Below are 26,034 nucleotides of genomic sequence, written 5' to 3'. Positions count from 1 at the left end.
TTTTTTTTTATAATGGAAATAAAAAAGTTCAATAAAATCGAGCTCAAATATACATACACATGTACATGTTTCCAGCTATATCATAGCTAGTGAGAGCACATGAGAGCATTCGGCAACAAACATACTCCCACCCTCTCGCTCTGAGAAAGGTTCTTCGGTTATTTCGTTTTGGTCTTCGGCTGAGCGCTTTTCGTTCAACTATTCGTGCCGCGATTTATTGAACATCGTTTATGGGGGATACGATTGAAGAAGAAGAAGAAACGACTGTCTATGCCATCTAATAAATATAAATATTAATGTACATATGCTTTTTACCATATCAACACTTTGCATTATGAAGCATATATATATTCTTGAACAGCAAAATGAGGTAATCCGATTTAGCTATGCTTTTTGTTTGCATACATGTATGTTTGTCCCTCAATTGGATGAAGAAGAACTACAGAGGATCATTTGGGTTGAATGTACGCAGGCAGCAGTACTCATTTGGTATTTATATTTGAGTAAAACGAAGCTAGAGAGCTCGAAGCAGAAGAGAGTGCTGTCATTGGTAATTTTATGCTCGACTACAACGATCTCTACCTGGCGCCGTCTTTGAGTGAAAGTCGCCCTATATAAAGGGCAGCAGCTGCAGCATTTCTTCAGTCGTCCAGGCCTGGTGGGGGACAGTAGTGCAGTGCAGCAGAGTCAACTGAAGTGAATTGAAGTGTGTGACCGTTCAGCTAAGCATTAAAGACTTGGGAGAAAATACTTGGAGGAAATACTTAGAGGAAATACTTGTAGTCACGCCTCCTTCTGCTTGCTAAATACATTTAAGAAAACCAATATCCCAGTTTCCCATTCTGAATGGATTGTATATGGGTTTACTTTCGTGAATAAGTGTAAATCCTAATCAACAACAAAATTAAAAATTAAATGAGGTTTCTGTTGGATCTGGAGCGAATTTCTTGAAGAGCTGGCGCAATGGATTGTTCTCTCTCAAAGTGTAAGTGAAAGAAACGATCAACAGATATTTGCGGGCTCTGATCTCTACTAAATTTCTCTGTCAACATACAAGCATAAGTAGTGCAAGCCTCAGTTATAAGAAAAATGTGCTTGAAATTCCCGAAAAAAGCAGAAAGCAGAATTTAAATAAACTAAAGCTCTTTAATCCATATCGCTTGGCAATACACTTGTTTTTGTATGACGCTTTAAACTACATTCTTACAACAATGTGCACACATTTTAGCCGTGACTAAAAAAGTTAATAAATAAATACAATGAAAATAAAAACTCAATTGCTGATGTGGCAAAAAAGCAAAGAGGGGCGGACGCTGGCAATGACAATACAAATTGAACAGCACATTGCGGAGAGGAGGCAAAGTGTACGGGACAGGAAATTACTTACAGATGCACAAGGTAAATATTTACTATATAAATATATATAGAGACAGAGACAGTGGCAGGGAGAGGGGCGAGAGTGAGAGAGCATGTCCAGCATGCAATGAGATTTGTTAGAGTTGCACGACACAGGAAATGGCCAAATCCTAACTGAATTTTGGCAAAGTTTGAAACTTTTAGCCACGTGTAGAAAATAAATAAAAAAAATAATAATAAAGTAAAATAAAACTAAAAGCTAAAGCTTTTAGCAGCAGTTTCGTTGGTTTTTCTTAAATTAAATGGTACACAGCCTTAACACTGAGCTAGCTTATGGATTACTCAATTTATGCCTACTCCTCGGAAATATATAAAAATATCTATCGACTTTGAGTATTTTTCATTCCAAGCTGCTCATTTATACACTTGAGCCCAAATTCTGACCACGCTGATTTTTTCTGGCAATAAATCATTTTTGTGGCGCAGGCAAAGTCTCGTCATATAAATCAAGTAACAGCTAGAAGAACACGACACGTAACCAATATACCCCTTTCACTTGACGAGGCAAGCACGGCAGCAACAAAGTGTTTTTTCTATCTGTTCGCTCCGATCCCCAAACAGCATCTAAAAAATCACTTGAATGCATAACAAAGCATAAAGCCGCGCCACGCATCACTGAATCTGGGCAATGTCCGAGTCCCGTGCTCAGCTCGTCAATGTGCGCGCTTTGTTTTGCACCTAAAAAAAAAAAAAAAAAAAAAAAAAAAAAAAAAAAAAACAGAAGAGGAAAATAAACTCAGAAAAGGACTGGCTAATGATACAAAATGACAAGGTATAAAAGTTGGCATAGGAATTGACATGAAATAGATAAATTTAAAAATATATATATATAAGAGAGATGTGATATACTATACCACAAGCTATATACCTCTTTCTCTCTCTCTTAAAGTGAACTAAAAAACGCGCAGCTGTACTTTGGTATTCTAATTTCTTAAACAAAGAAGTTGCAAATTGGATATTTTGAACATTATGATAGAACAACTCGGAGCATGCAAAGGTAGAGAAACTTGCATTCAAGCTGTCAAGTAGATCTAACTAAATCATGATCTAGCTGATTTCTTGCGTTGTTCGCTTAAAGCCTTACAAACTACAGTCAACACGATCTGCCAGTATTAGTGGCGCATTTAATTAGCATTTTTAAATGGCATATTACGGTAAGTAACGTGCTGTAACGTATTTTATTTTATGTAACAAATCATTTATCCAATGATAATGCATAAATTGAAAATTCAATATCAGAAGAGACGCGGCTGCAAAGTTTTCAAAAACGAATTTCATATGCTGCCAGAGAGCTAGCTCACATGGCCAGAGCTCCTCTGCTGGCAGCAATCATTTGTGGCTAACATAAGATTGTTATTAGCTGAGCCGCGATGTGAATCTAATTTATGCAGAAGCAACCGCTAATAAACCAAAATGCGGCTGCGACACGATTGGAGCTGGCATTGCGGCAGCAGGAGTGTGTCAACTCTTTTGGCATAAATCAGGGCTAGGATAACGCCGCTTCCACAATGCCGCAACAATGCCAGAAATGTCAAATTAATTTAGCGCGCTGGCGGCAGCCGGAAAACGCTGCGTGCGCCTTTTGGCTTTTCAATCAAGGTAACAGCTGCCGTAGACTGAGCCGAGCCGACAATGCCGAGTATATCGAAATTCCCGGAGTTGGCTGTCACGTCTTGTGAATTCGCCCGGACGACAGCTCGACAGGCTCACTCACATAAGACCAGGCGGAAAAACGAGCTGACTGCCGAGATTGTCAGCGGCGGCGTCAGCTTAGATAATGCGCCGCGAGGCTCAAGCGATTTTGGGGGACAGAGGCAGCAAATCCGTATGCCTACACAAGTTCCGTGCGATTTGGTGCTGGGCTAACGGAAACGCAGCGACAAATACGCATAAATTACTCAATTAGTAGTCAAGATGCGAAGTGAAAGGGTCGCTCCAAGCCGAGTGTCGTCTGCCATCTGCCATCCTCCGTCCTGCATCTGTCGTCTGCCAGGAAGTGGCAAAAGCCGTTGCCATTTCCCCCATATTGACTAATCAAATGGCAGGACATTAAATGCGCCTTACGGCTATCCAGACTCCCAGCGGCTCACATAAATCAGTCGATGCGCGTGGCCGATTGCCATGCTCAAAACTGCCACATTATTAATGGAGCCGTTCAGATTTTCTAATTACAGACAAAGAGCCGGATCCAAGCGGAACAGCCAAAGACCAAGACCAAGATAAGAGCGAGCAAGAGCTGCCAGCACTTGCAATCACAAAGGCTAAAGCAAACAGTGCCCAGAAAAAAAAAACATATTTCGCACAATGCGCATAACAGCGAAATGCCCAAAAGGCGCAGCCAAGGCCTGCCCCAGAAAGTATGCTATACATAAATACAAATATAAACACACGAAATATATATATATATATGGTATATATGAGCAGGCTGAGCAGTTGTTGAAGTGGTGCTCGTGTGCCACGTATATTCGTGCGGGTATTAAAATAAACACAAGAAGAGTAAATACCCTGTAAGGAATATTTGTCTACTGAATCGAGAGACTGGCAAGACTTGAAGCCATAAATGAAGCTGTTAGGTTTTTCAGTTGAAAATTGACGAGCAAAATAAATATAAATATGTAAAGAAAGTGAAATGGGACAAGTAAAGGGTTAACTAGTGTATGCCCTTTTCGGCTAAGGTAAACTCAACCGCCTGCTTGTTGATGATTTTGAGCATAATTTGTGTGCGTTGCACAAACAGCGCCGCCCACGCAGCAGTGGGTCGAGCTGGAGCTCCGCGCTGACCCGCACTTGGCAATACGTGTCCGAATTGTGACAATGTGGCTATTTATTTTGCTGCCTTGGCGCTTGTTGCTGTTTGTTGGCTTGTTTGCCGTAAGCAATTAGAAATTGCACGCAGCTATAATTAGAAATGCCTACGCAATGGGCGCCCCAACCGAAAACTGTGCTCAGCTGATGGATATCAGTTTACGGGCAGTTTTGCTGGTTAACCGAACAAATACTACCCTCATCACATAATGGGACCTGCTTGGGCTTATTAACTTGATGAATTTGCTTGCGTGGCATTCGAAGCGCACCAAACTAAACCTAACGAAACTAAAAGTGCGTTTTATCACATATAACAACAAAAGAAGTTAGCAAAGACGTTTACTTTACTCAATTTGTTGAAATGTAAATACATTTTCAATAAATATTTAATATAACTTATATATTATATATCAATACAAAATTGCAATATCTTTATTTTTTAATACTTAACATTAATTTTTTAAATAATTATTTGCGGTTTTTTGTTTTATTTTAGTATATATAAAAATGTATATAAATACTTTAAATACTTTAAAAAATTGCCCAATAAAAAATTCAAATTTTTTTAATTTGTATATTTATATTATTCATTTAAGTATTTAATAATCTTTATCAATATATGTATGTATATACATTTAAAAAAAAAGTATTCATTGTCATAAAAAGATTCAATGATTGATAAAACTAATTTCATGAAGCTTTCATTCCTGCATTGCTTATATACATTAAAAAAAAAAAAAAAAAACACACACACATATGTCAATATATATTATTTTGTATATATATCAATATACAAATACTGTATTACAAAAAATATAAGATTTATATATGTTTATTGAATTTATATATTAATAAATAATTGTTATTATATTAACTCGTATTTTATTTATACAATATACATACATCTATGCTATACAGTAATACTCGTGTATGCCCCACTTGATGGCCTAACAGCGTATTCCCCACAAATGTCAAACTCGTAAAGTAAAAAGTAAGTTTTTTCTTCTTTGTTTGACCCGTGCAGAGGGCGTAGGATAATCATAATTAATTAATTAATAAGTGTGCTGATTCGAACCGTATATAGTATATACATATTCGGAATGGAATGGCTGTGCACTGACAGCAGACTTGGGTGTGGTATTCACTGAAATCAAGGTCAATTTTTGGTTCATTAATCACACTGCAGTGCGGTGCGGCAGCAGAAACGACGAGTGACAGCCAAGCAAATGGACAGCAGACACACCCCGAAAGAACTCACTCTCCTGCCCTAGCCCCATCCCAATTCCAATCCAGCAGACTGTCAAAGGTGCCAGCTGTCAAGTCGGAGCAGTATCTGCAGCATGAGCAAACACAGCAGCAGCAGCAGGAGGAGCAGCTCGAGCAACACACTTCAAGTTATTCTGTGCCTTGAGGCGTTATATGAATGCCGCACCACGCTGCGTATGATTGATGTTGTTCAATGCGCGACTGACAGTGCCATTAAATGGCGGCGCTCGTGTGTGAGTGTGAGCGTGTACGTGTGTGTGTTTCTAAGGGGCTGCGTGTGTTGATAGGTGTATTGCTATTTTGCTGTACATATTGCAGCCTGCACACGACGATCAACACTCAGAACAAAGCTTGAAGGAAAACTGAAAAAGTCAAGAAAGCAGAGGAGAAAAACCATTGCACAAAATAAACAAAGGACTGAGACTGCCTTTTTTTTTGCTCAGCGCCCTTGCAATTACGTTGCGCTTCTGTGTAGGCGTGTTCACCAGACAGAGCTCTGACTCTGACAGCGGAAACACCGAGCAGTCCAATGGGGAGCGTCAGGTGCAATGCACTGGAGGCGAGCAAGCTGTCAGCCCTGCCTCGAGCCAAATACCACTTGAGAGCTCTGCTGTAACTTACATTCTGAGTGACTATTCAGGATATGTTAAAGGCAACACAAATATTTTATATAAAATAATAAAGTGCATAGTCAGTACTAAGAGGATTGTATATAAAAAGAGTTTAGATATGAAATATATATATTTTATACGTAGATAAAAACAAAGATAAAAGCTATATATGTGAAGATGCATGACAGGTCACAGTCTCATCGAAACACCCTTCTCAGCCCTTGGCTAGGGTATCGCAGTTACGTAACTTTTGTTAATGCATATTAAATAAGCGAAGCCCATTCCGTAGACTTCAGGCTTTTCCCAGCGAAAACTTTGCGCTTGCACATTTTCACGCTGATGAATTAAATTATGAAGAATGAATAATGTTTGAAGCGTTACGAAATTAACTTTCGTAAATGCCGCACCTACACACACAGCCCGCCCAACGGCGATGCCTGAACGCTGGCCGGCGAGCGTTTATTCATATGCAATTGCAATAAGCGTTGAAGCAGACAGAGACCCAATTATATAAATGCTTAAATGAGAAAAATTCAATTAATGTTTTATTCACATCCAACCAGTTTTTCCCATTGTAGCAGCTTGTTTTCTTTTTTTTTTCCTGCTTGTTTTTTTGCGATGCATTTCCGCTAGGCTCAGCCGCACGCTTCATTACGTTCACAAAATGGCGTAAATGATTGTAGTACATGGAGTGGAGGCGCTGATGTGGAGGCGTGGCAGCCAGCTGAGTGGCGGCATTTGCCCAGAGGCGTGTCAAAGCCTTGCGCGTGCCCCTCCATATCCACACTTATGGCAAAACATTTTTTCAAAATATATCTTAATTTATTTTTCTTTTTTGCTGGAAATTGTGCGGCTAGTGCCAGAGTGATGAAAACAGCCTCTGGCTGTTTATGAAAAAAAAAACAACACTAGCAACAACAACAACAACAATCAGAATAACAACAATCGAGCTGACATTCGCTTTGTGTGTCAACTTTAATTTTAAATTCAACAAGAAATGACCAGAGCGCATTTATTTTGTTATATATTTCTTTTTATAATTACTCGCAATAAAAGAATTTATATATAAAGGAAATACACTTTAATCATATTTTTTTCTTAATTATTTTAGAGCCAGTAAATTCTGAAACATATAAAAAAATCATATTAAGGAATAACCTTTGCTTTACTATTATTTTATAAATTGAATAATTCCCAGTTGCAATATTGTATGCTCACAGCTCTTCAAGCTAAATGGCTTTACATATGATTACCTACAAATCCAGGAACCCAGATTCAATCAGCTACCAGAATGCGCCTGTTGAGCTACCAAGAGTTTTCGTGTAACTCTAAGTTAATTCAAAGAAATTCAAGACATTCACTCTTTGATTTGTATTGATTTTTTGCCGATTCGTTCTAAAGTGACTTGGTATGTCTTACGGTCCCCAAATATATTCATATCATATGGCCAATCTGTAGAGTCTTTGATGCAAACAATAGTAGGTTCCCCTTACATGCATGAGAACGAACACGTATGCAACGAAAAGAGAGAGCAGATAAGCCATGACCGCAATCTGTTTACTCTTTCTCTCTCTCTCTCTCTCTCTCTATCTTCATTTGACCCTTATCCTCTGGGAGTACCTCAAACTCAAACATAATGCAAACATAATGAAAAACAGTTTATGCATTTTCCAATGATCGCGGCAAGCAATATTTATTCTATATTACTTCCCTCGTGGCTTAGGACAGAATACGTGAGGACAGCCATACCCATCAAAGCAGCAGTCAGGTGGATCTTGTTGACTATTTGCCGTAGCGATTGCCATCACAAATGTGAGCAGTAGAATCCACTTCATTATGGGGCTGTAGTCTTCAGTAAACTGGTTTGTTGGACCTTGGTCTGCCACTCTCTGAATAGCCAAACGGAACGTGTGTGTCCAATTAGAGTCTGTAATTAACTTATTGCGTTAAGTTATATATCAAATAATTTATCCCATGGCAATGCGCTAATCAGAAGAGGCATGGAAATAGCATCACATATATGTATATAATAGGGTTAATAGACCTATGCGTCATTACGTGCGCTCGTACAGAAAATCTGAAATCCGAAAGCCGAAGAGTACTCAAATTACATTTAAAGACGAAGTGAAACTATCGATTATTATCGATAAGCTCGAAAGTGTATGTGTATTATATTTTGAATTCAACATGTAACTAACATTATGTTGACCTATCTTAATAATAATAATAATCACAATAATAATAATAAAGTTTAAAATATATACATACATACATATATCATAACCACTGTCAATGTCTAACCATAACCATGATTGGCTTTTTGTCCACGCTTATTATAAAATAATTAGCCAAAACATTGATGATAATCTAATCAATAGGCTAATCAACTAACAAAGTTACAAAATAATTAAATACTAATCAGGAGAATTATATTTGACTGCACAAAGAAATTCATTATTTGCAGCTGATGATTGACGTTTATCGAGCTGCGGTTGGGCGCAATGCCAAAGGCAAATGTAAATGCGTTTGGTGTTAAATTGAAATTAAATTTTAAGCTCTATTCAGATGGAAATGTCTGTGGGGCCTCAGCTGCAGTTGTTCTGGCTCGAGTTCGACTTTGAGGCGAATTCATATGAAATTGCATTGACAGTTATTGCAAAGGTGCAGCCAATTCTCTAAATCAAAGCGACAAGGACGTGCTGCTGTGCAGTCCCGTTACCAGGTGTGGCACCTTTTGAAGATACATATCTCAAAGTATATACAAGGCCAAGGGCAAGGACACGGACACGGAGAACTACTTGGACATCGCAGGCGAATGATTAGGGACGGCAAAGCTGACTGTGTTGCCCCTCGGGCTGGCTACTACTTATCAAAGGCTTCGTTGAGCATTTCATTTCGCTTTTCGAGAAATAATGGCGCCGCTTGCTGCCCAGCGCAAAATTCCGTCTAGAAAGTCGTCTCTGTGGCCCTTGGCGAGCATTTGTAAGCTGTCTGATGCCCACGTAATTGGCGGCGGATCAAAAAGGCTCATTTCCATCGCTTGGCACGTGGTCAATGGTCAAAGCAAAGCAGCCAGGTCGAGCGCAAGACGCATAAAGACAATCGTAAACACTTTGCAGATCATCAGTTGGCCAAAGACTCTCCATCAACTCGTCGATTGAAAGGAATTCATAAGCCGATTTCACTGTTGTTTACTACTGAAAACTATACTCGAATAACAAGTTTGATTCAGTTTGAAGGGTATTAATGAATAATTGTTGACATGCTCATTGATATTTGAAATTGAAAATATAATATCTATATTTAATATTAAGTAAAATAGATGAAAATATTTACTTAGGCTGCGCAATACTTGACAATTATACAAGAAAAAGTTAATTAATATATTTAATTTCTCAAAAACTTTGATTTCAATGAGCTTATTATTTATTTTGATTACATAAAAAAGTTAATTCAATATATAATTGCCTTTGAGAAATTAATAAGCAAGTAATATGGATAGGCATAGATACTCCATAAAGGAATATACTAAATAATTTTAACAATATATAATTCCGATTACCTTTTTGTGCACCGATCGTTAATAATCAACTAAAGAACTTTTTCTTTCTTTATGTAGAGTCTTTCATTATAGACTTAATAAATCTAAAAAATATAATTGTATAGCCTAAAATGTACAAAAAGTTATTACAAGCCGATATCACCAATTTAATTATCAAATTTGATACTGAAATAGGTATATACATAGAACAACCTTAAAATAAATACAATTTGTGAAACTTATGTCAACAATATTTTATATTTCTCATGAGCATAAGCAACGATTCCCAAACGTATTTATGAAATTGAGTTTAGCTTCAGCAACAGGTTTGAGTTATTCTATGAAAAACATAGAAATCGTCGAACCACTGGAGCAGATGCTTGGCAGATATTGGAGTCAAAAGTTGACGCATGCGCTGAGAAAAAATACTCAAAGGACGCCAAATAGGGGAATCGAGCTGAGTTGAGCTGAGTTAGTTTGAGTTGAGTGAGTTTTCGATTTCGTTTGAATGCTGAAAAGCTGGGCTAGTTGCAAAAGAACAAAGACAAGGATTTTGGTGTCCAGAGCAACGACCGTTCTGTTGGCAGTTACCAGAGTCAGATATGTTTTTTCCGGCACATTAAAGCAGAGACCGAATGCCATAAGTTGACCGCAGAGTGCGAATGCGTTGCAGATGCAGTTGCAAGTGCTGAGATGCAAAAAGGTTGCTCAAATCAAACGGGGGCGAAGAGAGCTGTATGTGTGTGTGTGTCTCTGTGTGTGTGTGAGGACATGTAGAGAAGTATCTTTCTGATTTCCGCAACAAATTAAATTAAATGTGGCTTGTAATATGATTGCAATTGGGGCAAGAAATGTAACGATAACGGCATACGACGGAAGCCAACGCCAAGTGGACAACAACTGCACGGATGCCAACAATAAAGGCATTCCGACAACACGAAGAGAGCGAAGCGGAACAACCAGAGCTGATGCTGGTGCTGATGCTGATGCTGAAATACCATCATCAGCAGGCAGCAGGAAGCATTTGGCAGCCACTGACTGCAGCCAAGGCAACAAGAAGAATCAAGTGCTGGACGAGCATTTAAGTGTGTCCATGGACATGAAACGACTTCTATGACTCGCTCGACACATTTTTATTGTAAGTGCTTTGCTTGAACATCTCATTGAATGCTGCTGCTGCTGGTAGTTGCTGTTGCATGCATTGTTTTGTGGCACTGATGTTTGCTTTCAACTTGTCGCTCTTGTCGTCACAGTGTTGCTTATCATACGGCGAAGGCGTCTCAAGTGCCACGGGGTATAATAGAAAAGGTAGATGTGTGCTGAATATCGAGAGGAGCGAGACATTATATTTATTGCCAACATGTAGAGCTCGTTGGGCAGCAATGTAAAAACAAATGTGTTTATTATAGACTTTAAAGAAAGCATCACAATTGCGCTTGCTGGAGGACCTCCACAGTGCCAGAGCAACCCCATAAGAGCAACGTCTGCCGGAGTCCCATTAGACTGCGTTATATGGTGGGCACATACATACATACATATGTCGTGGGTCTTTTTAAAGTATTTCCTTCCTGCTCGCACTCTAATTGCCGCACAAATTACTCTTAACCAAGTGGCTCGTGCCCATTGTTGCTTACATTTCTTGATGATGGCTGTTGTGGCGGCTTCAAGAGGGCCGCCTACATGAAAAACAAAAAGAAACTCATCAACAGCAATTGTAAGGAAAGAGATTTTTAATACGTGTTTGCTTAAAGTACGACATGTGATAAGAATCCGTTTTTTAATTGCCAGGCGAGAGGCGATTGGCGAGAGTTCCCTTTAAAGTTTCATTTTCTTTCGACTTTCAGGGCTTGCCACAGTTTGTTGCGTGCGGCATTCGGCATACAAATTGCAGCATTGAGCAAGCGAAATCGCATTTCAGGCAGTCGGGCAGCCAGGCAGCCAGGCAGCAACGTGGACGGTGGACGGGCTGATGGCTGCACTTAAGGTGATTTTTACGCGTGTTTTACGAGTTTTCACAGCGTTTGCGGCTTTGCCGACGAGCAATAAAAGTGCGTGTGCATTGCCTTACGGCCGTAGAAGGGGCAGAGCAAGCCGTATTCAAGTGCGAAACTGCGCACTAAAATAAAATATTTGGATACAAGTTTCATTCCACTGAAAAATATTAACATGAGAGCTGTTCTTTGATCTCGCTTCCGCTTCACAATAAAATGCAAAATGAAAACAATTCCTCTTTTTTTTAATATTTTAAACGTGCTCGCACATTAATTCATTGCGCACAACGAGAAGTGAAATTTCATTGTTTTTCTTTTTCTTCTTAAATCTCAACAAAAAAAGAAGTGGCAGCAGTTGGGGTCGGCACTGAATGCCGCAACAATATTTACAGAAAAGCAATAACCCACATTATTCACAGAAGACAACAGCGAATGCTTCCAATAATGCTGCACTGTGATTCGAAATGAGTTCAGCGAGAGCCGAAACGAATATGCAGAATATGAGCTTAACAAGAAAGGATATTAAAACCGTGAAACTATGAGGGTTTTTGAGAAGCCGAAGCCTATATGCCCTTAAGACATAAGCTGCACGGGCTTAACGCTATTGTAAATATAATATAAAGAAATGAGAATAGACAGGAGTAAGTATACTAATTTCAAGTCTTTAGTGCACAGATGAGACGAGGAAAACATTATAGTTAATTAAAAGATATTATAAAAGCTATTTTGATTTAAAATAAAAATATATGTTGCAAGGAATAGATATAAAATTAAAAAAAAAAAAAATTACAGCATATATAAAAATAGAAATCATAGAAATAAAAAATTCATATTCATATCTATATTTTATATTCCAAATATAATATTTCTATTTGGTATCGAATTAAAAATGATACTTGAATTTATATTTATTATTTAACTATTCTCATTTAATATACCAATATATCAAACTAGAATATATAATCTAATTAATATTCAAAATTTAGGTTGATTTAAAATAAAAATATAAAATGTAAGAAATTGATATAGAATTTAAATAATTCATAAAATAAAGAAAACTAAAAAAAACTAAAACTTAAAATATTTTATCAGTTTTCCACATGACAGTTATAATATTTCTATGGTTATTGTAAATTATTCTTAAATTTATTTAACTAATCTCATTTCATATATCAATACATCAAATTGGAATATATACTCAAATTAATATATATTAGATTTCCACGTTACGTCTTAATAATTAAATCGATTCGGTATATATATATATACGTATCTGATATCCAACTCGACTTTTTATGTGTATGTGTAAATAAAAATTTTTAAAATAGCATAAGTCCGTAGAAGATTTTACAAGCAAAAGTGCTTACAAATGGAAAATGAAATATTTGGAATAGAAAAAAATGGCAAAAGGTAAAAGCAAACAGGATTTTATTGACGCGGCCATAAATGTCTCACGTCTGATATATGTATGTGTGTGAATTGCAACGCAACCCGAAAATTGAATGTAAATTTCTCTATGTAAAAATGGCAAAAATGTTATTCGCGCATCGAGCCAGGCAGGCACCGGGCCTGGAAAGTGCATCAGCAGGGTGTCCCACCATGCTGTTCCTGTGGCTGCCACTGACGCCAGTCGCTCTGCTGCTGGGGCTGCTGCCATAGTTGTTGTTGGCCGCTGTCAGTCAAGCAGTCACTAGGAGTTCCCTTGGCGTGCACGAAATTCCGGCTGCAACAAACGGAAATTGCATTTACACGCTTGCCTGGCCCTGGCAAACGTCAAGCCCACCTACTCAGCAGCTCTAGGTCAGCCGTTTTTCCCCTCATCAACTTTTTTTTTTTTTGTGTATTGATTACAATGCCAAAGGCGTAAACAATAATACACACACACACACACACGCACACACACACACATACACAAACGCACACAAACCGATACTTCTCGGTTTGATCCTGCTTTTATTGAACTTGGCAACATGGCCGCCAGCGTTGATAGCACTAATCACCTGATAAGCAGACGAACGCCAACTCATAAATGTGTGGCAAATGTAAACAGCAAAGTGTTGAGAGCTGATTGAAATTCTTTGCCAAGCTGTTATCAGATCTCATCATAGAGATGCGCGCGAAATGGGAGCTGAAGAGCTATAGTGCTCTATAAGCATGGAATCTAGGATATTAAATAAATAAATTGATAGATTTGCTACAAATTTATAAATATTTAATGAAATAAAAATATAAAAATTAAAAATTTAATAAATTAAATGCAAATACAAATATAGTAATACTTAATAAATTAATATAAAAGTTATATTTAATACAAATAAATAAATAAAAATAAATAAATAAAAAAATAAAAAAAAATATATATACCATAATAATTTACTTTTATTTATTAAATACTAGTTTTTATTCTATTTATTAAATATTATTAACTTTTTTTTATTGTACTTTTCTTTCTAAAATAAAAAATAGAGTAAATTAAATTAAAATATAATAATACGTACTTGATAAATTAAAATAAGGATAATATTTAGTAAAGTAAATAAATAACTTTATTTTACTATTATATATTAATATTTACTAAATTAAAAGAAAAAAAAATGTAATTAATTATTATTATATTATAATATTTAATAAATTACAAGAAAAGTATTATTTAATATAATATATATTTAATGTCCATACAAAAATATTTAATTAAATTTTGTAAGTTAACTTATAACTTAAAAGGGACTATTTCTATTAAGCAGGTTGACATTCAGTCAATCATAATAGACTCTATATTTACAAGTGAATGCTGGTCAAACCTTAATTACCAATCTAGATTAAAAACCATTGAATGGCAGGAATTTCATTATTTTAAATTAATATTATGGCCATGTTCGTTTCGAGCTTAAGCGTGATTTCTTTATAGTTTTCACTATGTTACGCAACACTAACGAATCCTTGTGTTTACTACTCAAGTTGTGTGCCACGCCTCCAGTTGGCACTTGGCCAAAACCAACAGGCTAAACAAACTGAGAGCCAAGCAAAAACAAAAATCAAAAAACTAAAAACGAAAAACTAAAAACGAAAAACAAGAAACGAGCAACGAGTAAAGGAACCTGCCAGAATTTAAGGCCACAAACATAAAATCTTATAAGTGCAAAATTGAAAATTTCAAACTGCAAAACAAACAGTGCGAAGGACCCCAACATATGGACAAGATTAATCGACGAGATTTACCCGAACGAGAGCTGTTAGGCTTCCACATGCAAATAATTTGCGGCACTCAGAACGTGTAAACAAATCGGCCAACTCGGTGTGTGTTGTACATAGATGGTCGGAAAGTTGCTCAAAACTTTTCTCTTTTCGAATCTGACACACTCCACGTAATCGGAGCGCCGCATTGCAATCCGCAATTCGGCTGAGACGAGAGGAGAGAGAGCGAGAAACTATGAGCCAAATACATCAAAGAGCCAAACAGAGCAGAGCCGTGGGCGGTGTCGCTGATGACAGATAAAGCGAGCAGCTGTCGGTTTGTTTGATGGCAAAAGTTGTTGGGAAACTTCAATTACTTTTCACCTGACAGCGTCAACAACAACAGCAACAACAACAACAACAGCAGCAACAACCAGAACAACTACAACAATCAATTGTTAAGCAGACACAGATACTAGCAGATAGATACACCCACTGCACTAACCTTACAAAGTTTACCATGTAGAACATAACCTCAGGGACATTAACAAGGACTGTAAAAATAGATCAACTGTAGCTAGTAAAACAGATTATTTGCTGTAGACAGTAATCACATAACATATTGTAGTATTTAAGTCACTAGTAGATTGTCATTGAGTAAGTAATGATATAGAATACATATTCTTAATCAACATAAAGCTCTAAGCAGATCTGCCGATCTATCTGCTATATAAGCTGAAAACAAATAAGGCAATAAGTATGTATATGTAACAAACTGAAGGAGAAGTGGTGGACCAAATAAGGAATATAGGTATATGTATGTACGCCAAGATCTCGTAAACCAAGTTATTGCTATGCTATCATATATATTCTTGTATACCATATGCAATACGAGCTTATCATACATTTTTGTTAGCTCTTTCCCTTTCTCTTTATCGATAATTATCGATCATTTAACTTCGTTAGCAGTAAATAATAATGATGTTAACTGCTTGCTACTCCCGGCACTTTTCATCACACAATCAAATTTTAACATTTTTTAATGTATGGGATTTTATTACTACTCTTCTCTTCTGACATTGAATTCTCAATGTCTCTCTCTCATGCATATTCATGAGTTAAATATTGTATTATATAATAAAATATATGATAATCTTTGGTATTTTCAAAATGAAAGAACTAATCAAATACGTTACAGAACATTACTTAGCGGGATGCCAATTAAATATTATAATTAGATACGCCTTCCATTTGGCTATTTAAAGGGTGGAAGACCATGGTCCAACAAAGCAGTTTACTGAAATCTACAGCCCCGTTATGAAGTGGATACTATTGCTCACATTTTCGATGGTAATCGCTACTGCAATGAGTTTGCCTTACAACCCTCCGCTTTGCTGCGCTTTCGGTTGCCAGTCTAGTCTGTGCTATTTACCTTAATGTATGATTTGTTTTAGAGTCAAATATAAAGCGAAAGCTTGCCGCTTTCAAAAGAAAATGTATCAAATGTGTTTTATTTCATAGCTATTCGCGAAGACTCGAAATTATTCCACTGTTGGCTTAACAGTTTTTTCCTTTTTGGATAGCTCTTATCTAAATATTATTCTAAGTCAAAGTTTTGCAGGTGATGCCTACCGAGTGTAGAGTGAATTACAACAGTATTAACTATTCAAAAGGATAGCAGGCCTAGACCCAAAATCGAAAATGCTGAAGATAACGGTCCCGTAATGAAGCGGATTCTACCAGTCACATGTTTAATAGCAATCGCTCAGGCAATCAGCTGGCCCGATATCCGTATTCTAATTTCGTTGGCAAGGGATGCGTTGAGCTTGGAGCTAAAATCTTAATGCAGGATACAAGCGAGGAATTATTGAAATATCAGTTCCTCAAAGACTTCCGAAGGTCTCGTAACCGAGCAGCCTCCACTAGAGCTCTCTTAACTACATATATAATGTTGAAGCTGTTCTGATTATTCATGGGGAGATTTTAAACTATTTCGATTTGAAAAGCTAAAGCATGTCAAATAGGCCATTTAAGAATATATTAGCTACAGTGAATCATTGATGACAAAACAACTCAATTAACGACATGATTGCCTATTCATGCAGGGCATCTGTTAGCCAGTACAGCTGATCTCGGGCTAACACATAATTGGCATAATATGTAGACAGAATCTCATGAGCCTTTCTGGGAATCCGGTGTTAAGCTGCATTTAGATCCGTTTTGTACTGCCAACGTCATTCAGTGTGAGTCCCACTTTAATTGCTTGACATGCATTACGTGATTTCAGTTCAAATGTGTGGCAAATTAAATTTAAGCCACTGACAATTTCAGGTAATTGCCAAAGCGATTCAAGAGCCCACTAAGCCCTGTTCAGGATATGTTTGTAAATTAAGGGAGTGACGACAGCTGTGACTTTCTGGAGCTGTTTGGAGAATTAAGGCTGGCAATCAATAAGCAGTGCAGCCAAGCGACATGACTCCAAGGACCAAGGCCCAAGGACGATGCCAGCAAAAAGGAAATTGAATTGCATTTGAAACGCATGCAACGCACGCCTCGCCACCTACGTGGCGCTTAAAGGTGCTGCAATATATGCTCGGGCTTACGGCAGCTTAAGGCGCATTTGTAAGCGCGGAGCTTAAGATCCGTTTGCCAAAATATTTTCATGGTGGATTAGCAGCAAGCAATAGACGCTGCTAGGGCAAACACTTAACTATCGCAAATATATCCGAGGTCTTTTTTTGTAAGTATTAACCAAACAAATAACAAAGAACTACATTGTGTGCTCTCACCTTCTCATTCTCTTCTTCTTCTTTCACTTTTACTTTCTCTGTCTCTTTCACACCGTTGCATTAAGTCTCACCCGAGTCCAAAATATAATCCTATTAAACATTATTACATCACAAAACGTTTATGAGCTGGTGTAAATCGAGCAGCCGCAGGGATAATATCAACGATGCCAACGTCGGCCGCCCAAGGATCATCGGGGCGAGCTGATTGAAGCCTGAAGTGCCCATTGTAGCCAGCCAAGCAGAGGGCGAAACTTTCAGCCGCGGCTTCGTCAATGTTATGCAAGTGTAGTGCATACAAATTTCATCCGTTTTTCGCTTGCTTTTATAACTTGCGGTTCAGTGGGTGGGAGAGAGGGAGAGATAGATGGAGATAGAGAGGGAGGCTAGCCACACTGAACTTGGTCGCTTCATCGTGACACGAGTGTCACGCATACATAATCATTTTTATAAATGGCCAATGCTGTACAATGTTGTGCAATGTGCAACAGTAAATTTGTGTAAATGTGTGTGTTTGTGTGTGTGTGTGTGTACGTTAATGTACGTACTAGATTATAACCAAAACTAAAATGGTAAGGCTTATATACTAAAATAAATAAAATAAAATAAATATAAATTTTTATAAATTTGTTTAACATTTTAATATGAATACAAAAATACTGTTAATTGGCAATTTTTTATTATTTTATACTTAATTTCAAAATATTATAAAATAAATGTTTAATAGATTTTCACTTTAATAACTAATTTATATATTATGATATATACTGGATTTTCTAAGAACTGTGAGAAATAAAATAAAAAATGTAATAGTGTACCTAACTTATAATTGTTAATTTAATTTATACGATAAATAGAAAATCCGTAAAGATCATATTTAGTCAGAATTAATATTGTATATTGTAATATTAAAATATTGTAATAATCCATGTATCAGTTTAGAAATATGAAACTTATCTTACGCCTGATTACTAGGCTTGAAAATAAATACATAGTAAATATATTATTATATAAAGGATAACTGCAACAAAGCTGTAGTCCATAGACACATAATATATGCAAGAGCAAATGTGAGTATAATAGAATAAAGCATATTATATTTAATCCTTTGTTAATATTAGTTAGCTTTCTCGATTAGAAAATGGCCTTAACGGCCATCTCAAGGCGGATGGGTTTGGAGCACGGCCTCAGCTGTATTTGCCACCTCATGATGCAAATGTTGGTGCATATTAAAAACGCTGCAAGCGCACTTTGTGGCAGCCATAAGGCGAGGTTGATGCGATAATCGCTAGCTATTCTATGTAAATTGGGTCTTGTTTGTTGGCTTTGTGTGAGACAACAAAGGGTAGGGGCGTGGCGTTGGCCTAATGCTGAACCAATGAGGTTGTTACAACTTTAAGAAAATATTTGGCAAGGGCCATATTAAATCAGAGCTGAGCTCCAGCCAGGCCAAATTATGCACATGATTGCGTTAATCAAGTTAAATTGGATGCTGCTGTCAGCAGGGGAGCAGCTGAAGCATTTCATTTGTGATTTGTGTTGGTTATCTATCTCTACATCGACTTTTTTTGTGAGCTAATTGAAGTGTGAATGGGAAGCAGAGCAGCACTCTAGATACCCTACATAAAAAGGTCGTAAATGTGAGCACTTCAAGTATACATATATTAGATATTTAAATTTAAAACAAATATATTTTACAGACTCAACACAAATTGACAGCTGGGGAATTTGAAAATATCTGATTTATATTACAGCAGCAAGCCGCGCGAGCCAACCAATTGTGCAGCCATTGATTGACCTGCCAAGTGGCATGCGGCTCCATAAGTACTCATTAAATTGTTAATGTGGTTGGCTTTTCGGCTTTTTGGCTTTCATGCCCCGTACATGCTGGCATTAAAAATAGACGGGCGGCCTGTCGACCAACTCAGCCTGCAAATTTAAATTGAAAATGCAATAAAGCAATTGTAAATAAAAAATGAAATCGAATCGTGCAGAGCGTATGTCATAGATGATGATGTGTGTAAGCATCTGAGCATGTTGAATGCGGTGATGCGGGGCTCGACTGGAAGCCAGAAGGCAATTGAATTATGAGTGAAGCTGCTTGTTTTGGCAGTTAGGATATTTGACGCAGCTTCCGGTAACCGAGCGGAAACAGAAGACTTACTGGCAACCTGCTAACAGGTTACTCTTGTTGGAGCCTAATGAAGTTAACGTAGCTGCTTCGTGTGTCCCTATTGTAGAAGTAAAATGTGGGGCAATCTGTGATGCTTGCCGTCGGGATTACTGCAGTATGGCGTTTTATACATAGATCATACCCTATAATTCAAAAGTACATTAAATAATAAAGACTCTGAAAATTACTATCACATATCATTAATAACATTCTACATTTTTATTTATTCTAAAATCAAAAATTGTTAATCAATAATTTATATAACTTACTTTTTCAAATAAATTTAATAATTTAACTAACCTACCATCGTTGAAAATAATAATAAATAATACATCCTCGGTATAGTTATCTACAAAAAGAAAAATACACGTTACAATTTAAAATCCACATATCGATATACTTTACCGATGAACTAGTTCCGAATATCGAACTAATCGTAGTGTATGGCATTATTCTGCACAGCATTGGTTCAACAGGAAAAAATGGACGCGAAAAATAAGTTGTATGTGTAAAATCTATATTATTGCTAAATATCGATTTAAAATTGAACCAAAATGAGTGGGAATCACCCAAAAAACAGTGGCGGAGGTAAGTACTAAAACTGCATATCAAAGCAACGAACTTTTGACTAATTTACACTGATACATGCAGCCGGCTACAGCAACCAAGCACCCATCACAATCTCCATACCGAGCATTGAGCAAAAGAACAAGCAAATGCAACAGGAGACGCTGATGGAGAAGCTACGCGCCAAGTACCGCAATAAGCCAAAGAGCTACGAGGAAATCAAGAAATCGGTGCGCATGTATTTCATAGAGAAGCATTATCCGCTGGACCCACTCTGCAAGGCAGCGCTGCAGTCGGCATTGGATAAACTGCAGCACTACATCAAAGTCACGTCCCGGCACGGTCTTGTGGAGCGTTTGGAGAGTCTGTCCCGCCAGCTGGGCCTCAAATTCATGGAGGATCAGCAAACGCTATTCATTTCCACAGACATGTTCTACGTGGAGATCCTGCTGGACGCCAGTGGTAACCTCAGCGATGTCAAGGTGCACCATGAGTGCAAAATTGAGCAGCAGTCGAATTCCAGTGCCAGCTCCACCGAGTTGCTGAATTGCCTGAAGGCAGGCGACTTCGCTGACTTCACAGTACAACTCGAAGGTCTCTCCTCCATTTACCAGTTGAACGCGGAGCCCAAAGTCAAGAAGAAGGCCTTCGTGGCGCTGCAGGCCATGGAAACTGACATTTTCAGTCTATATCAGCACCAACTGCAGCTGCAGCAACAGCTCAGCAGCAGCACTGATAGCTACCACATCATGAACAACTCCTCGGTGGGCTTGGTCCTGCAGCGACGAGGTGGGCACCCGGTGAAGCTGACCTACTTCTGTCCGCCCCTCCACCTCATCGAGAAGAAAGTGAAGGGCGAGAAAGTGGCCACTAGCAGCGGAACCGCGAGCAGAGACCTGAGCATTGAGCAGGTCATAAAAAGCCCCAACGGACTCAGTGTCACGCTGAATCTTGAGGCTTCTTCTGCGAACAAGCTGCAAATTCTGCCGATTGTCAGCATCACTAACGAGGCTGGATTGCCTCTGGAGCAACCCGTCTATGCGCCGCTCACGCAGAACAACTCAATGCTGATGCCGGCCACCTACGTCCTGCGCCTCAGTAAGCCGATGCCCGTCTGCATTGAGTCTCTACGGGCTCTGGGCCTGCCGGGCCTCACAAGCAATGCAAACGAGGAAACGCCGACAGTAATGAATCTAATTGTGCAAACGGCCTCCAGGCAGTTGATCAAGAACACCCAGAAGGGCTTGTATGTGAATCTGCCCAAGGAGACGCACTGCTACTTCTTTACGGACAACCACAGACTGAAAGGCACCATGATCTCGTCCCTACCATTCACGGAGCCTGCGCAGGTACCTAAGATAATCGCGTTCCTCAAGAAGCAGGCGCTCTTCTACACGCTCCTCTCCAGCTGCATCAGGGAGCAGCAGAAGCAGTACAATGGTGGGTAGAACCTCTGGGAAATTGCATAGCAACAATCTAATATCCGAGTGCATTTGTTACAGACATGGACAGCACCGTCATCTTGGAGGTAACCGCTGTCTCGCTCAGTCTGATCACAGTGGAACTGCAGCATCCGTACGAGGAGTCGCTGGCCACAGTTGACTTTCTATTGGAGGACGGCCAGGTGACCTGCACCATTTACTCCGTCAACGACGAATACGAAGCGCTCTCCGAGAAGCTTACCAGAACAGTGCGGCAGGTGCTCTCAATTCCGATGGTTATATACAAGCTGCTTAAGTGCTGGGATGAGGAGCATCAGAAGAAGATGCACGGCAACTTGGCTCCAGGCGCTGGCACAGGGAGCGGCGCATCGGGCGGATTTAGCGGCACAGGAGGTGGAGTTGGCGGAGGAAGTGGCGGGATGCATGGAGCAAGCAACTTCGGACAGTTCGCCATCGATGCAGCTGGAGAGGGCGGCAGTGGAACTGGCGGCGGATTTAGTAGTCTTGCCAATCTCAAAATGGACTCAAAAGTGCGATCCCTGGCAGATGCATTCGCCGCATCTACTTCGGCTGCTGCGGCTATTGCTGGCCTCATTAGTTTGAAGCGGGAAACTGATCCGCAGTCAAGTGGAGGAAGCAGTCCTGTCCCCCCGTCTAGCTCTGGGCTGGATTCCAAGGCCACCGAGCACGAGATCGCCGACAAGTACAAAAATATCTGGAAAGACAAAACGCCCAACCTGAAGCATTGCGTTAGCATCACGCCCATTGCTGGCGATGGCAAATCTCCACTACAGCAGCAGCAGCAGCAACAGCAACAGGTGGACGTGCAGCGCACGGGCGGCATCGAGATCATACCACTGAATGCGGCAGCCAGTGTGGGCGCCACGCCGAGCACGGGGTCTGCAGCTACAACAATCACCATCACCCCTATTACTGGAGGTGCCAAAGAGGCGGGGAAAGAGGCGAAGAAGCCAATCCCCACTGGAGGTGCTGTCAAGCGACCCCACGAGGGCACCTCCTCCTCGAGCTCGAGCAGCGGCACCGGCAGCAGCGCCTCCAGCGACGCACAGAAGGAAAAGAAGCGCAAGAAGAAGCGGGACGACTCGCCCATGGGGCCTCCAGAGAAGGTGTATTCGCGCCAGAACTCGCCAGCCTCTGGCGGGATGACGGAAGCCTCAGCAGGGGGAGGAGTTGCGCGCAAGTTCTCGTCGCCCTCAACTTCGTCTTCATCCTCGCCCAAGGGAGGCAGTGCCTCGGCTGCAGCTGCCCTGGGCCTCATGGCCGGCCAGCCGTCGGCTCGGCCCAGCCCCAAGCATTCCCCGGTGTACAGCAGCCCAAAGCACAACAGCAGCAGTAACACGGCCTCGAACAGCCCCAAGTCGCCGTTCGGGACGCTCTCGCCCAAGCACGGATCCTCTGGCAAGCCGAGCATGTCCACTCTCAAGAGTGCAACAGCGGCCACCGGTCTGAGCCTCAGTCCCAAGGGTGAAAAGTCCATCACGGGAGCTGGAGGCGGTTCGAGCATTCCCTTGTCCACTGCTGGCTCTGGCTCTGGGTTAGGGTCAAGTGGAAATCCCTCTATGCTGCGCCCCGTGCCACCGCTGGCCAGCAGCAGCCAGTTGCCCGCTGCTATAAAGAAGGACAAGTCCATCGCCAGCAGCTCAGCATCTGCTGCCCCATCGGGGGTGGCAGCTGCAGTAGCCGCACTCAAGAGCTCCCAGCAGCAGCAGCAACAACAACAACAACAACAGCAGCAGCAGCAGCAGCAACTGAAGTCACCTGTGGCCAGTTTATCGCATCTGGCTGCAGGTGGGAATCTGAGCAGCTATGGGGCTCCAGCCGTGGCCGCCTTGGAGCTGAATGCACTGCGCAAGGGAATGGCGGGAGCGGGAGTGGGATCGGGATTGGGCGCAGCTGCGGGAGCGGTAGGTGCGGTAAGTCCGTTTTCAATTTATGAGTAGCTCTCGTTGTGTGCCCACCTCCGCTTCCAACTCAACCCCCACCCCACCTGCACCTCTAACCCCTAGTTGATTATCTGTTTCTATTTTTGCATACAACTAAAACTCTGATCGAATGCAAAATATAAAAGGAATACCTATAGTCTTATATTACTCTTATTATTATGAGTCATGCGCTGTCACTGCTGTAGTTTTTGTTCCTTATTTTTTATCTGATCTACTGTATGTTATGTTTGTAAATATATTTACTTTTATTACCTATTTTCTAACTGCATCCGTGTTATTTGATCTTATTAATCCCCGTGATGGGCTCTATGCTTCAGTAGTCCTAAAGAAAATCCTCCTGTATGTAGTCTCCTTGCACGTTCTCTTCGATTTCGACTACATTATTATTCCCATTATAAGAGATTACTTAGTGTTAATATCAATGTGGTTTAAGAGAACTCTATCTGGTATTCTTGCGAGTACTCCTTATATACCTCTGGCAAACTTTATACTAACGAGTTACTTTCTCTTTCGGTCTTCCTGCACATTCGCTTTGGTCCTGGCTTGACTCGGGACCTTAACCCTCAATCGACACTGTGCTACTTTTTGATTGCTTTAATTTGCGTTCTCGGTTCGTTTTTCATTTGTTTGTCTTCACACACACACACAAACACCCACACACGCACACAACCACGCGCTTCCTTTGTCAGGTTAGTTTGATGACGTCGACGGCAGCTTCGACGGCAACCATCCAAACCACAACAACAGCAGCGGATTCCTTGGGCACCGCAACAGCAGTGGTGGAGGCGGGAGCAGCAGTGGGAGCAGCACATGCAACAGCAACAGCAACAGCAGCACAGCAGCAGCAGCCGCAGCGGGCAGCGCCACATAGCACCGACAGCTCCAGTTGTACTAGCAGCAGCTCCAGTGCGGGAGTAGTCTCTGGTCTCTCCACGGGGTACATGGTGAAGCCGAGCAGCCAGGAGGGCCTCAAACTGACCATCAATAAAACGAGCAGCGGAAAGAGAGAAAGCAAGGGCGGACAGCCTGGATCATCTGCGTCCGCGTCCGCGTCCGCGTCTGCATCCGCATCTGCGTCCTCGTCCTCGTCGTCTTCAGCAGGCAGCAAGAAGCAGCACACGGGCCTAAAGCCAGGCGTCAACAGCGGACCAGCCTCGAAGAAGGCACTTTCATCAGCTTCGAGCACAGGGGCAAGCGGTTCTGGCTCGAGCAAACACCTCTTCCAAAAGGCCAACTCCTCTGGAAACCTGAGCAGCAAACTTGGCGGATCTGCATCGCTAGGCGGTGGCCTGCCACTAACGAAGAGCAACAGCACCAACTCTTTCCAGGAACACAGTGTGCCTAAGCGCCGGCCCAGTATGTGCAGTCCGGGGACTAGTGGTGGCAGTGGAGGTGGCTCGCAGCGGAAGTCATCATCAGGATTAGGGCCGGGAGGGGGAGCGGGAAGAATGTCACCAGCGGCATTGAGCGGGTCAATGTCACAGCCACCACCACGCTTCGATCACCACACAGACATGATGACCATTCTGCAGTACGCCTCGCCCACCATGGCAGCCAGCATGGAGGGCTTCATCAAGGGACTGCACAACAAGTTTCAGATACCCAAATTGTCTCAGCGGCCAAGCGGCAACAATGGCGGAAGTGGGCAGACTTCCAGCACCACAGATCCGGCGTTAGCTACAGGCACATCAGCTTCATCTTCCTCTTCCGCCTCTTCGTTGGAACAGCAGCAGCAGCAGCTTAACGCGGACTTAAATGCTCTGGCGTCCAGCATAACCTCCACGTCCTCGTCCACGTCCAATAGCAGTAGTGGAGGGCAGAAGCCATCGACAGGTTCCTCTGCAGCGAGCGATTTGCTGCTCACTCTAGGAAGCAGTGGCACAATGGGATCAGGTGATGGCATCGACGAGGAGCTGCTCGCCAGCTTGGCCGGCGAATGACAGCTCGAGCTGATTCAACCACTCTCTGCAATCCAAACCTAGTTCAATTAATGTGTTAAAGGCCTTCGGCTGTACTCTGACAATGAGCTGTTGATTTTAAAATGTCAAATAGAATAAGAATTAAATATTTAACTAATTTATCCGCATTGAATTGTTTGTCTTGGCCAACTATAATAGGTAAAATTCATGTGTAACATATAAACATTTTGAAATGAGATTATGTACTTACATACTTACATAGTTGTAATTGCGTCTTTCTCTTTAATTAGAATGGTTCATAAGGAACAATGAGTTTTTAAATCGAGCGCCATGTGAAGAATGAATATACTAAATACGATTGTTGCATAAACGACTGACT

At 40.6% G+C, this 26,034-nt stretch overlaps 1 protein-coding gene and 2 long non-coding RNA genes across 3 annotated transcripts; all 3 read left to right on the top strand.

The window, feature by feature from the left end:
• The first annotated feature begins 338 nt into the window (after positions 1–338).
• LOC149269404 (uncharacterized) lies at positions 339–3,828 on the top strand. Its single transcript, XR_016269896.1, has 2 exons — positions 339–1,398; positions 2,306–3,828. It is a non-coding gene; the product is annotated as an uncharacterized LOC149269404 (long non-coding RNA).
• Positions 3,829–16,709: 12,881 nt separating this feature from the next.
• Positions 16,710–18,611, top strand: LOC149269403 (uncharacterized). The gene is made up of 2 exons (XR_016269957.1): positions 16,710–17,047; positions 17,136–18,611. It is a non-coding gene; the product is annotated as an uncharacterized LOC149269403 (long non-coding RNA).
• Positions 18,612–20,190: 1,579 nt separating this feature from the next.
• Positions 20,191–25,827, top strand: LOC108612408 (mediator of RNA polymerase II transcription subunit 1-like). The gene is made up of 4 exons (XM_089468861.1): positions 20,191–20,351; positions 20,415–21,770; positions 21,833–23,706; positions 24,426–25,827. Exons 1-4 carry the CDS (start codon positions 20,318–20,320, stop codon positions 25,674–25,676), a joined length of 4,515 nt encoding a protein of 1,504 aa, XP_089324987.1. The 5' UTR covers positions 20,191–20,317; the 3' UTR covers positions 25,677–25,827.
• Positions 25,828–26,034: the final 207 nt, after the last annotated feature.

This window comes from Drosophila arizonae, chromosome 4, assembly GCF_054131065.1.
Source record: "Drosophila arizonae isolate 15081-1271.41 chromosome 4, UAZ_ARI_1.0, whole genome shotgun sequence".
NCBI lineage: Eukaryota > Metazoa > Arthropoda > Insecta > Diptera > Drosophilidae > Drosophila > Drosophila arizonae.
The sequence above is the reverse complement of the archived record's forward strand: the minus strand, read 5'-3'. Positions and strand labels throughout refer to the sequence as shown.

What these genes read in the sequence shown, in the direction of transcription:
- LOC108612408 (XM_089468861.1), top strand. Translation starts at nt 20,318, where the DNA reads ATGAGTGGGAATCACCCAAAAAACAGTGGCGGAG. An exon ending in CCCAAAAAACAGTGGCGGAG is followed by an intron (nt 20,352 to 20,414) that starts GTAAGTACTAAA and finishes TGATACATGCAG; the next exon opens with CCGGCTACAGCAACCAAGCA. An exon ending in CTGCGGGAGCGGTAGGTGCG is followed by an intron (nt 23,707 to 24,425) that starts GTAAGTCCGTTT and finishes TTCCTTTGTCAG; the next exon opens with GTTAGTTTGATGACGTCGAC.